Raw genomic sequence first — 18,486 nt, 5'->3', positions numbered from 1 at the left:
ACTCATAATGTTGCAAGGAAGGACCACCCCTACACCTCACAAGGGTTTCTGAGAGGGAAAGGGAGGAGTCTGGGGGTCTGAGGAGTTGCCACACCCTCATCCCAGGTTACTGTGCGAGCAAGAGCCATCCTAGGTGTGGTTTGCCAGATGTGGGCAGCACTCAAATGCTCTTTAGTACAGTAATGCCAAGCAGGTGTTTCATAAGCAGAAAGTTCAAAGTCACATCAGCAGGAAGAAGATTCTTTTTTTTTTTTTTTAAAGAAGATTCTTTTTTTTGCACACATTTTTTCCATTGTAGAAAAAGCTAAATAACATAAAATCTATTTTTAACCATTTTAAGTGCACAGCTCTGTGACACTAAGTACCTTCACACTGCTGTGTACCCAGCACCACCATCCATCTCCAGACTTTTTCATCTTCCCCACTGAAAATGTATACCCATTAAGTATTAAGCACTAACTTTCAAGGTTCCTTTTTTATGGAAGACCAGATGATATAGCTTCCTAGGGGAGGAAAACAGCATTTTGACAAGGTGTTCTCTCTTCTTAGGTATTGAGGAAATCAGACTTGATTCCCCATGATGAAAAAATTATCCTTGCATTGAAGTACCTACTTTTGACATGATTTTCAGGACACCCATTCCTCTCCATTTGGAATCATTGAAGATTGGGCAGAGAATGTCTCCCATGAACAGTGAGCACTTGACACATGAAGAGGGGGAAATTTTCTTCTGGGATGATGTTTTTTGAAGAAGAAGGAATGGGTTGCAGGATGGGATGAGTAGATATAGGAAGGCTTCTTGAAGAGAAAGAGAGGAGAGGGTGGGAGGGGATTGCTCTGGCCACATATGGGCAGTGGCTGCTTTCTTGATCATCACAGATACAGAATATTCCATCACAGAGAGTTTTATTGGACAGAGTCAGACAGATATGATTCTGGTTATGTCTCTTGCAAGTTCTGTGAATTGAGTCAAATGATTTCCCTTTTCCAAGCCTCAGTTTTCTCATCTGCAAAACGGGGATATTAAGAGTGTCACCCTGTGGGAAAGCCAGCTCACTAGCCATCAAAAACCCACACAAAATCCAACTAGACCACATTTCTCAGCCTCTACTGCAGTTCAGTGTGGCCATTTGACTGAGCTCTAGTCATTGGAATACAGGCAGCAATGCCAAGTGCTGTTTTCACCTAAAACTTCTAGAGAGTGCACTCTCCCCATTTTTTTACCTGTCTTCCTGTCAGTGCAAGGAGCAGTGAGGCCCTAGAGTATGGAGGAGCCGCAAGATAGAAGCAACTTGGGTTCTGAATCACTGCATGGAGGAGAGGCAGACACTGATTAGCAAGTTTTAGTTCTAATTGTTATGTGAGCAAGACATAAGCTTATTTTGCATGGAGGCTCTTTGTTACTACAGCATTATTTAACCTAAGATAATTACAGGGTTAAATGAGATAATTTAAGCAGTGTCCAACATAGCACCTGGGAGCTGGTGGGTGAATGCTCAGTGAATGTTAACTGTCCTTTAACAGTGAAGCACCAGAATGATACAGCATGCGAGACCTGGTTTTAAACTAAGGCTGTACTTAGTTTGCTAAGTAATCTTAAGCAATTTTCTCAAAGAGTTTTTAATTACTGATCTGTAAAAATGGAAATAATATTAATGAAAGGAAAAATATTATTAAAATTAAGAGAATATGTAGGTTTTTTTCCCCATTCAGAAACCTCTATTCCTGCATGATTAAACATTCTTTAAGCTAGCTGTTGCTTTTTCTTGCTGCAGTACTGTATAGATTACAGATCTCAGTAGGGGCAGCCTGCTGGGCTCAGGTGCCATTCTTGAGCCAGGGCTGATCCAATACAGAGACACATTGGTGAGTCTGCAGTCCTCTGGTAATTGCAGGGCATCTAGGTTGAGCAGGCTATCGACAAGGATAAAACCAGCAGCTCTAGAGTCCAAAGGCCATCAAGAGAGCTCTTACATTTTAACAGATATTGAGAAAGATTCGTGGGACCCGAAGCCACCCCCCAGTTTTTCCCTTTCTATTATTACGTAGGCAGAGAAGGAAGTGAACTTGATTCCCAACTGCCTGGTTCTTTACTAGAGGGGTTTCCAGCAACACTGAACATAGTGATGAACCTCTCAATTCCAACTTGCTCTGTTTTTTACCAAGAATCAGGAAATGCTGGTGTAAGCCATAGGTTTTCTAACGATTAAAGCCCCTTCTATGAGTTTGGGGCAACTATGTGACTGTGGCTCAGACCATGAACTCAGTATTGCCAAATTCAGACTGAAATTGAAGAAAGTAGGGAAAACCACTAGACCATCCAGGTATGACCTAAATCAAATCCCTTGTGATTATACAGTGGAAGTGAGAAATAGATTTAAGGGACTAGATCTGATAGATAGAGTGCCTGATGAACTATGGAATGAGGTTCGTGACACTGTACAGGAGACAGGGATCAAGACCATCCCCATGGAAAAGAAATGCAAAAAAGCAAAATGGCTGTCTGGGGAGGCCTTACAAATAGCTGTGAAAAGAAGAGAAGCAAAAAGCAAAGGAGAAAAGGAAAGATATAAACATCTGAATGCAGAGTTCCAAAGAATAGCAGGAAGAGACAAGAAAGCCTTCTTCAGCGATCAATGCAAAGAAACAGAGGAAAACAACAAAATGGGAAAGACTAGGGATCTCTTCAAGAAAATCAGAGATACCAAAGGAACATTTCATGCAAAGATGGGCTCGATAAAGGACAGAAATGGTATGGACCTAACAGAAGCAGAAGATATTAAGAAGAGATGGCAAGAATACACAGAAGAACTGTACAAAAAAGATCTTCATGACCCAGATAATCACAATGGTGTGACCACTGACCTAGAGCCAGACATCCTGGAATGTGAAGCCAAGTGGGCCTTAGAAAGCATCACTACAAACAAACCTAGTGGAGGTGACAAAATTCCAGTTGAGCTATTCCAAATCCTGAAAGATAATGCTGTGAAAGTGCTGCACTCAGTATGCCAGCAAATTTGGAAAACTCAGCAGTGGCCACAGGACTGGAAAAGATCAGTTTTCATTCCAATCCCAAAGAAAAGCAATGCCAAAGAATGCCCAAACTACCACACAATTGCACTCATCTCACACACTAGTAAAGTAATGCTTAAAATTCTCCAAGCCAGGCTTCAGCAATATGTGAACCGTGAACTTCCTGACGTTCAAGCTGGTTTTAGAAAAGGCAGAGGAAGCAGAGATCAAATTGCCAACATCCACTGGATCATGGAAAAAGCAAGAGAGTTCCAGAAAAACATCTATTTCTGCTTTATTGACTATGCCAAAGCCTTTGACTGTGTGGATCACAAAAACTGTGGAAAATTCTGAAAGAGATGGGAATACCAGACCACCTGATCTGCCTCTTGCGAAATTTGTATGCAGGTCAGGAAGCAACAGTTAGAACTGAACATGGAACAACAGACTGGTTCCAAATAGGAAAAGGAGTAGGTCAAGGCTGTATATTGTCACCCTGTTTACTTAACTTATATGCAGAGTACATAATGAGAAATGCTGGACTGGAAGAAACACAAGCTGGAATCAAGATTGCCAGGAGAAATATCAATAACCTCAGATATGCAGATGACACCACCCGTATGGCAGAAAGTGAAGAGGAACTAAAAAGCCTCTTGATGAAGTTGAAAGTGGAGAGTGAAAAAGTTGGCTTAAAGCTCAACATTCAGAAAAGAAAGATCATGGCATCTGGTCCCATCGCTTCATGGGAAATAGAATGGGAAACAGTGGAAACAGTGTCAGACTTTGTTTTTCTGGGCTCCAAAATCACTGCAGATGGTGACTGCAGCCATGAAATTAAAAGACGCTTACTCCTTGGAAGGAAAGTTATGACCAACCTAGATAGCATATTCAAAAGCAGAGACATTACTTTGCCAACAAAAGTTCGTCTAGTCAAGGCTATGGTTTTTCCAGTGGTCATGTATGGATGTGAGAGTTGGACTGTGAAGAAGGCTGAGTGCGGAAGAATTGATGCTTTTGAACTGTGATGTTGGAGAAGACTCTTGAGAGTCCCTTGGACTGCAAGGAGATCCAACCAGTCCATTCTGAGGGAGATCAGCCCTGGGATTTCTTTGGAAGGAATGATGCTAAAGCTGAAACTCCAGTACTTTGGCCACCTCATGCGAAGAGTTGACTCATTGGAAAAGACTCTGATGCTGGGAGGGATTGGGGGCAAGAGGAGAAGGGGATGACATAGGATGAGATGGCTGGATGGCATCACTGACTTGATGGATGTGAGTCTGAATGAACTCCAGGAGTTGGTGATGGACAGGGAGGCCTGGCATGCTGCAATTCATGGGGTCACAAAGAGTCGGACACGACTGAGCAACTGATCTGATCTGATCTGATGTGGCTGAATTGGGGGCCCCTGCCAAGGATTTAGATCCTGGGGTTGGAGCAGGGCTGGGGTTTCTTCCTTTCCAAGCAGTAAGAACTGGGGTTTGTTAAGGATGAAAAAAATATGGCAACAAAATCCAAAGGTTCAGCAACACTTAGGGTCCAGGAGTAAGGAGTCACATGGGGGTTGGGAATGTTCTGGGCAAACTCCAGGAGTATACTCCAGGAGTCCAATCCATTGAGCAGCTGTGTGACAGTCTGGCTCAGAGAGTCCAAAGCAAAGACATGGATTCTGTGGAAAAGATGGCCTAGTCACACGTGAGAAGGGAGGACAGGAGTAGCTGGATAGAAGTCAAGGACAAATGCTAGGATTGCCTACAGAGGAGAAGCAAATGTCAGCTTTGCAGTGAGGTGGCAGGAAAAACACTGAGCTACCTAAGAGAAGTGCCAGGAAGCCAGCTAGGTTTGGAGATTCTGTAAAAAAACTGTGTTTATCCATGTATGCTTAATGGCCTGCACCAGCACTGCTTAGGAAAACCTTTACACTGAAACTTCTGGGACTACTGGGATTCTGATTCCACAGAGCACTCTGCTGACTGACCAGGAATCCGACTGTGAGGAGTTAGGAGGAAGCTTGTGAACACGCTGTTTTAAATCACCCAGGCATGGCTGCAGAAGAGGGAGGGCATGAAGAAAGACCAAGATGAGCAGCTGGTGAAGACGCCATTGCATGGTTGCTTTAGATGTGTGTCCAGGCCTCCTCTCAACCCTCATGGTTTCCTGAGATTCTCACCTTTGCTTTAACTTGGAGGACCTCCTTCTCTTTCTTTTCTGCTACTTATTTCTCCTGGTTCTGTCTTGCTTGTGCCCACCCCACCATGACCTCAGTTAATAACCCGGGCCTCTCTGCTTAATAAGGCTGGGTGGCAAATTTGTATAGAAACAACTGGTCCTCAACACCCTAGACTCCTCTTCAAAGCAACTAGGTTCTATCAATTATCTTCAGAGGATGCCTGATAAACTCTCTAGGGGAAAATCTACAAGTTACCTGTACAGTTTGAGCACCAGAGAACAGGACAGGAAAGGGCCTCTGGGTGCTTACATGGTATTTGGGTTGTTCTGCATGGTCTTTCCCCCAGTGTTAGGTACGAGTAGGGTGTTAATAATACTTGCTGGTGGTCGCCTTTCCCTCTCTTCCTCTTTAAGATTCTATTCTGGAAGAATCTATTCTAAATACCAGCAGTGTCTCCCAACAAATATATACTAGATATTAATAATGTGTTGATAAAATCAAAGGAAATGATTCATATCATATTTCACAGGATCAAAGAGACACATATTTATTTTCTTAACAACCACAAATTGGTAGGAAAGCACTGTGTTATAGCTTCACTGAGAGTGTTTTTTCTCCCTTTAATGGTATAGTCAATAGTTGATAGCTTCTCAGACTTTATGAACGATGTTACATAGAGACATGTCTTTCTATTAAATATTTGAATGATGATAAACATTTTGGTTGGGTAAGAGTAATGTGATATGGATATAACGATATTATAAAATAAGGGTGACTTATTTTATATGAAATACAACAAAATAGAGGCAGTACAATTCAACGAAAAGCATGAAATTTGGCATTTGAATGCATGGGGTTTTGAGCCTCAGTTTTTCCATCTGTAAAATGAACACATGGAATCTACCTCAAAGTTTGGTTAGAAGTAAATGAAGTGATTTTGATGGTTTTTCCAGTAGTCATGTATGGATGTGAGAGCTGGACTATAAAGAAAGCTGAGTGCTGAAGATTTGATGCTTTCGGACTGTGGTGTTGGAGAAGACTCTTCTTTGTTTTATTTTTTATTTATTTTTTACTTAAAAAAATTTTTTGGAGGCTATTTACTTTACAATATTGTATTGGTTTTGTCATACATTGACATGAATCCGCCACGGGTGTACATGTGTTCCCCATCCTGAACCCTCCTCCCACCTCCCTCCCCATCCCATCCCTCTGGGTCATCCCAGTGCACCAGCCCCAAGCACCCTGTATCATGCGTCAAACCTGGACTGGCAATCCATTTCACATATGATAATATACATGTTTCAATGCCATTCTCCCAAACCATCCCACCCTTACCCTCTCCCACAGAGTCTGAAAGACTGTTCTATACATCTATGTCTCTTTTGCTGTCTCGCATACAGGGTTATCATTACCATCTTTCTAAATTCCCTATATATGTGTTAGTATACTGTATTGGTGTTTTTTCTTTCTGGCTTACTTAACTCTGTATAATAGGCTCCAGTTTCATTCACCTCATTAGAACTGATTAAAATGTATTATTTTTAAGGCTGAGTAATATTCCATTGTGTATATGTACCACAGCTTTCTTTTCCATTCGTCTGCTGATGGACATCTAGGTTGCTTCCATGTCCTGGCTATTATAAACAGTGCTGTGATCAACACTGGGGTACATGTGTCTCTATCAATTCTTGTTTCCATGGTGTATATGCCCAGCAGTGGGATTGCTGGGTATATGACAGTTCTATTTGCAGTTTTTTTAAGGAATTGGAGAAGACTCTTGAGAGTCCCTTGGACTGCCAGGAGATCCAACCAGTCCATCCTAAAAGAAATCAGTTCTGAATATTCATTGGAAGGACTGATGCTGAAGCTGAAACTCCAATACTTTGGCCAACTGATGTGAAGAACTGACTTATTTGAAAAGACCCTGATGCTGGGAAAGATTGAAGGTGGGAGGACAAGGGAATGACAGAGGATGAGATGGTTAGATGGCATCACCAACTTGATGGACATGAGTTTGAGTAATCTCTGGGAGTTGGTGATGGACAGGGAGCCCTGGCATGCTACAGTCCATGGGGTCGCAAAAAGCTGGGGATGACTGAATTACTGAACTGAACAGAACTAATATGCCATAGAAATCATGGATAATTTCATACAATTGCTAACGTTAAATATATTTCATTGGATAGCTAATATAAAATATGAATTTCATTAAATAACCAATATCAATTATTAAACCTATTTCATTAAATAGGTAGTATTAGATATTAAATACATCAGTTCAGTTTTAGGGCTTCACTCCAGGCTTCCCTGTCCATCACTGACTTCCGGACCTTGCTCATATCCATCAAGTTGGTGATCCCATCCAACCATCTCATCCTCTGTTGTCCCCTTCTTCTCCTGCCTTTGATCTTTCCTGGCATCAGGGTCTTTTCCAAGGAGTCAGTTCTTTGTATCAGGTGGCAAAAGTATTGGAGCTTCAGTTTCAACATCAGTCTTCTCAATGAATATTCAGGACTGATTTCCTTTAGGATGGACTGGTTGGATCTCCTTGCAGTCCAAGGGATTCTCAAGAGTCTTCTCCAACACCACAGTTCAAAAGTATCAATTCTTTGGCACTCAGCTTTCTTTGTGGTCCAACCCTCACATCTATACATGACTACTAGAATATTTCGTTAAACAGATAATATTAAGTGTAACCCTAAATCTACTCAGGAAGTGGTGCAAAGTCTTTTACATACTTCAGAAGACATTTCAGCTGGTTGCAGCATCATCTCTTGAGTTACCAAGAAAGAATCCTCTATGAATCCTACCACAGGTATTTAAGGCTCAGTAGACATGGTTGAGAAAGTTCTAAGTCTCTGACACCTTCACAATTACTTTAGAAAATTAACCTGTCAGAATTAATAGGGAAATACCAGAGGCTTTTCCACTATAGTGATAGATAAGGCTAATGGGTATGCCCTCCACTCTACTATTATTTAACACTGTGTTGGGAGCACTGGTCCACACAAATAAATAAGGAGAATCACTAGGTAAGTGAGTAGGGGCAAACCTATCACTATTTCCAGATGAAATATATTTTTAAAACTCCAAAAAATTACAGAAAATTACTATAAACAACAATACAACAGTAAAATAGTAATTTGAGAAACTAATTCAACAGCTTTTATGTTTACAAACAATAGTCTGAAGGAGTAATAGAAGAGAAAGAAAGACACACACAGACTAGGCATAAACTTAAATATTCTAAACGTCTAAGAGGAACACTAAGTGCTCTTGCAAATACAAAAGGAGACTTGAATGAACTGGAAGAAAAGTCATGTTCTGGGCTGGGAACACAGCATTAGAAGAGATTTCCTTTGCAATTTCAATAAAAATACTATCAGTTTTTGCCTTCTGGTACTAGTTGTTTATATCAGTAAATCTGGAAAACCCAGTAGTGGCCACAGAAAAAGGTCTATCCTTATTCCAATTCTCAAGAAGGGCAGTACTGTACTAAAGAATGTTCAAACCACTGGATGACGGCATGCTAGTAAGCTCATACTTAATATCCTGCACGCTAGGCTTCAGCATTACATGAACCAAAACTTCCAGATGTCCAAGATGGGTTTCAAAAAGAGGAACCAGAGATCAAATTGCCAACATTTGCTGGATCATAGAGAAAGCAAGGGAAATCCAGAAAAACATCTGCCTTTGTTTCATTGACTATGCTAAAGCCTTTGACTGTGTGGATAATAACAAACTGTGGAAAACTCTTAAAGAGATGGGAATACCAGACCATCTTACCTGTTTCCTGAGAAACCTGTATGCAGGTCAAGAAGCAACTGTTAGAACCCTGTATGGAACAAATGACTGGTTCAGGATTGAGAAAGGAGTATGACAAAGCTGCTTATTGTCCTCATGTTTATTTAACTTATACACAGAGCACATGATGAAAAATGCTGGGCTGGATGAGTTATAAGCTGAAATCAAGATTGCCAAGAGAAATAACAATAACCTCAGTGATATGCAGATGATACCACTCTAATGATAGAAATGATAGAAAATGATAGAAATGAAGATAGATAGAATGATAGAATGATAGATAATGATAGAAAATGAAGAGGAACTAAATAACTTCTTGATGAGGGTAAGGGACAAGGGTGAAAAAGTTGGCTTAAAACTAAATATTAAAAAAATAAGATCATGGCATCTGGTCCCATCACTTCATGGCAAATAGAAGGGGAAAGGTGGAAGCAGTGACAGATTTCCTCTTCTTGGGCTCTAAAATCACTGTGACTGCAGTTATTAAATTAGAATATGGTTGCTTCTTGGCAGGAATACTATGCAAAGCTAGACAGTGTGCCACTTTTCCAACAAAGGTCCATATAGCCAAGGCTATGGTCTTTCTAGTAGTCTTGTACGGATGTGAGAACTGGACCACAAGAAGGCAAAGCACCAAAGAATTGATGCTTTCTAACTGTTGTGCTGGAGAAGACTCTTGAGAGTCCCTTGGACAGTAAGGAGATCAAACCAGTAATCTTAAAGGAAATCAACACTGAATACTCATTGAGAGGACTGATGCTGAAGCTGAAGTTCCAATACTTTGGCCACCTGATGTGAAGAGATGACTCATTGGAAAAGACCCTGTTGCTGGGAAAGATTGAAGGCAGGAGGAGAAGAGGGTGACAGAGGATGAGATGGTTGGATGGCATCACTGATTCAAATGGGACATGAACTTGGGCAAACTCTGGGAGATGGTGAGGGACAGAGAGGCCTGGCATGCTGCAGTCCCTGGGGTCATGAAGAGTCGGACATGACTAGGTGACTGAACAACTAGTTGCTTATAAATGCAATGAAAGAACTGACTGGAAAGAGTAACAATAAAATATTCAAGAAAATCCTTAAAAGACAAAGAATACAGAAGTGAGAAAACCTAGTTCTATCAGGTATTAAAATATGCTACACAACAATTACTTATAAGGGAAGAGAGTAAAAACTAGAAGAAACAGAATAGGAGCTAAGCTTTTCTGAATATATTTTGTAGTTTTGACTTTAGAATCATGTAAGCATTTTATATAATTATAAAACTAATTTTGTTGAAAATTAAATTCTAAAAGCTGAAAGCAAAATTAAACAAAGGAACCCAACAGTTCCATGGGTTAGAGCTTCAACCATGGAGAGGAATTATCTCTAGACTTTAAAGTATGATTGAGCATTCATAAGGAGATACATATCTTACAGAAAAAAAATTCAAACTCTTGAATTTAAAAAACTGATACCAGAAAGCAAGGAAACTATTATTTAAAATATATTTAATTGGAGGATAATTGCTTTCAATGTTGTGTTGGTTTCTGTCATATATCAACATGAATCAGCCATAGGTATACATATGTCCCCTCCCTCCTGAACCTCCCTCCCACCCCAATCCCATCCAAACTACTAAGCTTACATCAAAAGAACTCAAGAGAGAATTTGAAGGGGTTTTAACTCATGAAACATGGAACGAAATAAGATTTCAAAGGAATAATATTAACTGAAATAGATTGAAACACTAGAATACATTAAAAAATCATGAATTCTTAATAATGTGAGGGATCCCATTAGTCACCAATGAAGGATGCTAGAGGAGAAATGTGTTATTCTGAAAATAGTTTTTAAAAAAGAAAGAATAAAGCATTTTCCTGTCTTTCTTATACAAATCACACCCTGGGAACCAAATAGTTCTTGAACTGTTAACCAGACAGTTTTTCTGTAAAGAACTCTAAATAATAAAGAAGGAATAACAGAATTAGAAAACTACCATTTTGAAAATTCTAATGAAATCATGTATGTAGGCAATATGCCTCAGTGACTGTTAAGATCATAAAAGAGCACCATCCTTTGTAAAACATTCTTGCTACAAAACAACCCCTGAATCTGATCAAACCCAGCTAGCTATTTAGAGGGTACACAGAGAAAAAAACAGGCTGGTTTCTTCAGTAAGTAAGTTTCAAGGATAAAAAAGAGGGAGAGAGACTGAAAGAGACTGGAGATATTTCAGTCAAATGTAATGCTTGGACCTTGTTCACATTTCAATGAACAAACCCCAAATTCAGCATTCTTGCCTTGAGAACCCCATGGATAGTATGAAAACGCAAAAAGATATGACACTGCAAGATGAGACCCTCAGGTTGGTAGGTGACCAATATGCTATTGGGGAAGAGCAGAAAAATAACTCCAGAAAGAATGAAGAAGCTGAGCCAAAGCAGAAATGATACCCCAATTGAGGATGTGTCTAGTGGTGAAAGTAAATTTCAAAGCTGTAAAGAACAATATTGCATAGGAACCTGGAATGTTAGGTTCATGAATCGAGGTAAATTGAACTTGGTCAAACAGGAGATGACAAGAGTGAACATCAACATTTTAGGAATCAGTGAATTAAAATGGACAGGAATGGGTGAATTTAATCCAAATGACCATTATGTCTTCTACCGTGGGTGAGAATCCTTTGGAAGAAATGGAGTAGCCCTCATAGTCAACAAGAGAGTCCAAAAATGCACTAATTTGGTGCAATCTCAAAAGCAACCAATAAGCTTGGTTTATTTCCAAGCAAAACATTCAACATCACAGTAATCCAAGTCTATGCCCCAACCACTAGTGCCAAAGAAGCTAAAGCTGAATGGTTCTATGATGACCTGAAAGACTTTCTAGAACTAACACCAATAGAAGATGTCTTTTTCATCACAGGGAACTGGAATGCAAAAGTAGAAGTCAAGAGAATAATGGAATAATGGGCAAGTTTGGCCTTGGAGTACAAAATGAAGTGGGTCAAAGACTAACAGAGTTTTGCCAATAGAATGCACTGGTCATAGCAAAGACCCTCTTCCAACAACACAAGAGATAACTCTACACAGGAACATCACTAGACGGTTAATACCAAATCAGATTGATTATATTCTTTGCAGCCGAAGATGGAGAAGCTCTATACAGTTTGCAAAAACAAGACCTGGAGTTGACTGTGGCTCAGATCATGAGCTCCTTATTGCAAAATTCAGACATAACTTGAAGAAAGTAGGGAAAACCACTAAGCCATTCTGGTGTGACCTAAACCAAACGCCTTATAGAGTAAAAGTGACAAATAGATTCAAGGGATTAGCTCTGATAGATAGAGTGCCTGAAGAACTATGGACAGAGGTTTGTACAGGAGGCAGTGACCAAAACCATCCCCAAGAAAAAGAAATGCAAAAAGGCAAAATGGTTGTCTGAGGAGGCCTTACAAATAGCTGAGAAAAGAAGACAAGCAAAAGGCCAAGGAAAAAAGGAAAGATATACCCAACTGAATGCAGAGTTCCAGAGAATAGCAAGGAGAGATAAGGCCTTCTTAAGTGAACAATGCAAAGAAATAGAGAAAACAATAGGATGTGAAAGACTATAGATCTCTTCAAGAAAATTGGAGATACCAAGGGAACATTTCATGCAGAGATGGGCACAATAAAGGACAGAAATGGTAAGGACCTAACAGAAACAGAAGAGATTAAGAAGAGGTGGCAAGAATACACAGACAAACTGTACAAGAAAGTTCTTAATGGCCCAGATAACCACGATCATTTGGCCACTCACCTAGAGCCAGACATCCTGTAGTGTGAAGTCAAGTGGTCTTAGGGAGCTTTATTATGAACAAAGATAATGGAGGTGATGGAATTCCAACTGAGCTTTGGTATTTCAAATACCAAAAAATGATGCTGTTAGAGTGCTGCACTCAATGGAAAACTCAGCAGTGGCCACAGGACTGAAAAAGGTCAGTTTTCATTCCAGTCCCAAAGAAGGGCAACGCCAAAGGATGTTCAAACTACTACACAACTGCACTCATTTAACATTCTATCAAGGTAATGCTCAAAATCCTTCAAGCCAGGATTCAACAGTACATGAACTGAGAACTTTCAGTTGTACAAGCTGGGTTTAGAAAAGGCAGAGGAACCAGAGATCAAATTGCCAACATCTGTTCAGTCATATATAAAGGAAGAGAATTCCAGAAAAAAATGTACTTCTGCTTTATTGACTATGCAAATGTCTTTGATTATGTGGATTACAACAAACTGGAAAATTCTTAAAGAGATAGGAACGTCCGACCACCTTACCTGTCTCCTGAGAAACCTGTATGCAGGACAGGAAGCTACAGTTAGAACTGGACATGGAACTACAGATTGGTTTAAAATTGGGAAAGGAGTATATCAAGGCTGTTGTCACCCTGCTTATTTAACTTCTTTGTAGATTACATCATGTGAAATGCTGGGCTGAATGAGTCACAAGCTGGAATCAACATTGCCAGGAGAAATATCAATGACCTCAGATACACAGTTGACACAACCTTTATGACAGAAAACGAAGAGAAAATAAAGAACCTCTTGATGAAAGTGAAAGAAGAGAGTGAAAAAAATTGGCTAAAACTAAACATTCAGAAAACATTCATGGTATTCAGCCCCACCAATCCATGGCAAATAGGGAAACAATGGAAACAGTGACAGACTTTATTATCTTGGACTCCAAAATCACTGCAGATGGTGACTGCAGCAATGAAATTAAAGATACTTGCAACTTGGAAGAAAAGCTATGACATACCTTGACAGTGTATTAAAAAGCAGAGACATCACTTTGCTGCCAAATTTCTGTATAGTCAGAGCTATGGCTTTTCCAGTAGTCATGTATGGATGTGAGAGTTGGACCATAAAGAAGGCTGAGCACTAAAGCATTGATGCCTTCAAACTGTGGTGCTGGGGAAGTCTCTTGAGAGTCCCTTGGACTGCAAGGAGATCAAACCAGTCAATCCTAAAGGAAATCAACACTGAATATTCATTGGAAAGATTGATGCTGAAGCTCCAATATTTTGGCCACCTGATGTGAAGAGCCAACTCATTGGAAAGACCCTGACGCTGGGAAAGATTGAGGGTGAGAGGAATATCGTTGAGTAACAATGTTGTAATAGTTTCAGGTGGACAGCAAAGGGACTTAGCTATACGTATACATGTATCCAATCTCTCTCAAACTTCCCTCCTATCCAGCCTGCCACATAACATTGATCAGAATTCCTGGTGCTGTACAGTAGGTCATTGTTGGTTATCTATTTTAAATATAATAGTGTGTACATGTCCATGTACACGTCCATTCCAAACTCCCTAACTATCCCTACCCTCTATTCTTCCCACCTGGCAACCATAAATTCATTCTCTAAGTCTATGAGCCTTTCTGTTTTGTAAATAAGTTCATTTGTATAATTTCTTATTAGATTCTGCATAAAAGAGGTGTCATACAATATTTCTCCTTCTCTGTCTCACTTACTTCACTCAGCATGATAATCTCCAGGCATTTCCATGTTGCTACAGATGGCATTATTTCATTTTTTTTTTTTTTTAGGTTGAGTAGTTTTCCACTGTATATATGTAACACATCTTTTTTATCCATTCCTCTGTTGATGGACATTAAGTTTGCATCCATGTCTTGGTTATTGTAAACAGATAACTGACTACTTTTATGGATGTTTAAAAATTTTCATAATAAATAAATAAAAACATCAATTTCTGAAAAATACTTATTTGTTTAAAAATTTTTCCCCACAAAGGAGGAATAGGAAAAATAAAACAAAAGAAAGCGCTGGTTTTACTTCAACTTGGTGTTACTGTGACCCTGAATAAATGAGAGCTAAAGATATCAAGTCTCATTTGGGACCAAGATCTCATTGTTAGAATTTTGCTAAGACTGAGAATATAAATGGACAGAGGGCTTAAAATTTTTTTAATTTAAAAGTTCGCTTTCTATTTTTTTTTTTTTTAATTTTGTGGTGGCAAGGAGGTGCTGCCTTCCAATATGGCATATGGCACCATTTTATATTAGGGAAAGCTAAAGTGGAACAGCACTATGAAAATTTCACAATGGCATTTGTGACAAAATAATGAATACAAATAAATAATAATATAGGAAGTCTCTCCTGCCTCTCAAAAAAGCTGCAGGTGAGTGATGATATTGGGTTTGTCACCTAGGGAGCTCAGCACACCTGGGTATCCCCTCTAGCCCAATCAGGTGCTGTTAACCTTGTAGCACTCCCTGTTCTCCATCCATTCCCTCTAGAAACAGCTTCTGTGTGTACCCTGTGCCAAGCACTGGGCTGGATGCATGGATACGCACAGAAAGAAACATGGTTCTCACCCTGCAGGAGCAAACCAGGAAGAATGAGTCACATGCTCAGGAAAGAGAGATGAAAACAGAAATGTTCTAAACAAGTAGAGAGGTGTCTCCCTGAGGTGGGTGCAGAGAACTGGAGGGCACCCATGGAAGCTAAAAACATCAGGGAAGGTTTCTGGAAGTGGAGGGATTTTGAAGAGATCTGAAGGAAAGTAGCAGATGATGATAATCCAAGAAAAGTAGAAGAGTGAGGAGCAGGGAGGGGCATGTGCCAAGTCCTGAAGGCTTGGGGGAGGGCAGGGTGGGCATGAGTGCTGGGCAGAGAAAAGATTGTAGAGGCGAGACTGAATAGTAGAAAGTGGTGGGGGCACTGAGTTGAGGAAGGGCTCTAACGAAGGGGCAAATGTCTGTGCCAGGGTTCTCAGTGTGGTCTGGGACCAGCAACATTAGCATCACCCAGGAAGTTGGAGAGTGCAAATTCTCAGGCTCAACCCAGACCTGCTTAATCAGAAACCCTGTGGGTAATGCCCAATAATCTGTCTTAACCAGCCTTGTAGGTGATTCTCTAAATGATTTTACCCTCCATGGGACATTTAGTAATGTCTGAATATACTTTGGGCTGTATGACTGATGGGGGTAAAGTATTACTACTAGTGTTTCATAGCCTGGATGCTGCCAAACATCCTACAATGTACAGGACAACCCCTTCCCCTGCCCTGCCCTCTGCCAAAAAATCCAAATGTCAATGGTGCAGCTGTTGAGAAATCCCAATCCTCTCTTTCTCTGTCTGTGTCTTCCTTCCTTCCTTCTTGTGTCTCTTTTATTCCCACTTGTCCTCTACAGACAGACAGCAGAGCACTCAAAAAACCACAAAATTCTCCTTTTCCACATATTTGTTATTTACTCAGTTACGGATAACCATCTCCTTTTATTGAATTAGCAATGCCCCAGGACTAAGTTGACCTGTGGTTAGTATGGGCATTATCTTATTTTTGTCCCAAAGGGTCCATTTCTCTTCCTGGGAGTGGGATGGGATGGCTCAGAGTATAGGTGACAGTCCCCACCTCAGATCTGAAGCTGTAGGTCTTGGCCACCCTGCACATGAGCTTATACCTGAGGCCCAAATAACCAGGAGTCTTGATTTTGGCATGAAAGACATTTGCAGTGAAAGTGGAGGCTTCCACAAGAGATAACAGGGATAATTCTGAACTCTTCATCCAGACCACAGAAGTAAGCATGTCCATAGATAGTACAAAGTCCAAACAATGTTTTTAAGCAAAGATGTAAAGTCACATGAAGAGTCTGAGAGTAACCAACAGATAGAATTCTGATCTGAAGGATAACATTGACAAATCCAATAATTATATCCACTAGAAGAAGTTTACAGGGCAAAAAGAGTAAGGAAAGTGTAAAGTTACAAATATAGGCATTGGCAGTGCCCATCCAACACTTTCCAGGGGAGCTGGTGCCCCCAATATGAATGTTTAGTCTGCTTATTATTATTCCACTGCGGTGGTAGGTGTACCAGGCTTTTAAAGTCTGAAGCCATTAACCATTTCCATTATCCAGCTTCTTTGGCTCTGTTTTCAGGCTCTCACACAACCCTCTAATAATGGTCTTCCCCATAGTTAACCCAGGTCATCCAGGTCATGGAGAAAATGACCTGGTAAAGTTGATAACGAATGTTGAGTTTGCTTGAGGGCCATGTTTTTCACTAAACAGGAACCAACTTATCTGTTGATTTATGGCTCTGGCCTCTATTGAATCTACTTAGTCATCCTGATTGATAGAATAACCTCTGGGACACTGACAACATGGAGCTTCTGGACTTCCAAGGTAGCATGAGAGCCAGACCAAGGACCATAAGGAACATCTCTGGGGATCTGGTTCTGGCACTAGCCTGTTGTCCTCTTTGGTCATCCTGATCGTCATAATGCATCTTTTCTTCCAACTTCTACATTCTCATGATACTCAAAAAACATGTGTGGTAGATTGAAAAAAGTGACCATCATACTCTGCAGCTCCTTCCACCAAGAAGTAGAGTCTATGTCTTATTTCTTCATCCCTGAATCTGAGATGGCCATGTGACTGGACAGTAGAACACAGAGGAAGTGACCTCATGTGAGTCTGAGACTGGGGCTCAAGACTTGTGCATCTTCTGTCCTGGATCCTTTGGACCCTAAAGTTGTTGAGTGTATCAGTCCAAGCTAACCTGTTGAATGATGAGAAACAAATGTCCCTACCACCTTGATCATTCCAGAGGATAGCCAGACAAACCCCAGGGAGAGAGGTACTCTGCTTGGTACAGCTGACTGCATGTACATGAGGAAGCCCACCCAAGACCAAGAGAAGACCCTCTTGTGGCATGGTGTATGTGTGCTCAATCATGTCCAACTCTTTGTCACCCTATAGACTGTAGCCCACCAGACTCCTCTGTCCATGGGATTTTCTAGGCAAGAAATATTGGAGTGGGTTGCCATTGCCTTTCTCCAGAAGATCCTCTTAGATGAACTCAGCTTGCCAATGCACATAATCATAAGCTAAATAAATGGTTATAGTTTTAAATATTAAATTTTGGAGTGGTATTTTATGCAGTAGATAACTGACAACAACAGTATTTGTGTTTATAATAACTCCTAATTAGTCCTTGAACTTATTGCCACATTTCTCTCTGAGAAGCCATGGGATTTGCCTCTCAACCTAACACAACTGGGATTTATCTCTTATTATCTCAGGAGCCTCAAAGGCTCTAGCAGAAGGAAACCCCTTGTTTTTTTCATCAAGATGCTAAGAGATCTAGGTAAAAGCTACAGAAAATTTTGAGTCTGCCAACATTTGCTTGAGGAGAAACAGGAGGATTAAATATGTAAAACTGCATTTCTTAGACATAGACAGATTTCTGACCTTCAGCCGGCGGTCGGGATCTCCACTGCATAGAGAGTTTACAGATACTTTGAATGATTTCCAGGCTGGGCTTAAGTTATTCATCACAACCTGAGGAAAAAAGACAGGAGTGGTGGGTGGGAGAGGACATGCTTGACATTTTCATTTTCAACATAAAAACTACTTGAGAAGCATCGAAAGCTAGAGAAGCTTATGAAATGGACAATTGTCTGCAACAGGTTCCTTAATGAAAACTTGCAGTAGTAAACCTTTGAAAGGTGCTCACT

General features: G+C 40.4%; 1 protein-coding gene across 2 annotated transcripts in view; it reads right to left on the bottom strand.

Moving 5' to 3' along the window:
- Nucleotides 1-18,486, bottom strand: part of CPNE4 (copine 4) — a 684,585-nt gene that overhangs the window by 146,719 nt on the left and 519,380 nt on the right. For both annotated transcript variants that reach the window (XM_025291737.3, XM_006057472.4), the window contains exon 7: nt 18,221-18,310. In XM_025291737.3, coding sequence (XP_025147522.1) covers nt 18,221-18,310 — 90 coding nt within the window. The remainder of the gene's footprint in view (nt 1-18,220; nt 18,311-18,486) is intronic.

Source organism: Bubalus bubalis, chromosome 1, assembly GCF_019923935.1.
Source record: "Bubalus bubalis isolate 160015118507 breed Murrah chromosome 1, NDDB_SH_1, whole genome shotgun sequence".
Taxonomy (NCBI): Eukaryota; Metazoa; Chordata; class Mammalia; order Artiodactyla; family Bovidae; genus Bubalus; species Bubalus bubalis.
The sequence above is the reverse complement of the archived record's forward strand: the minus strand, read 5'-3'. Positions and strand labels throughout refer to the sequence as shown.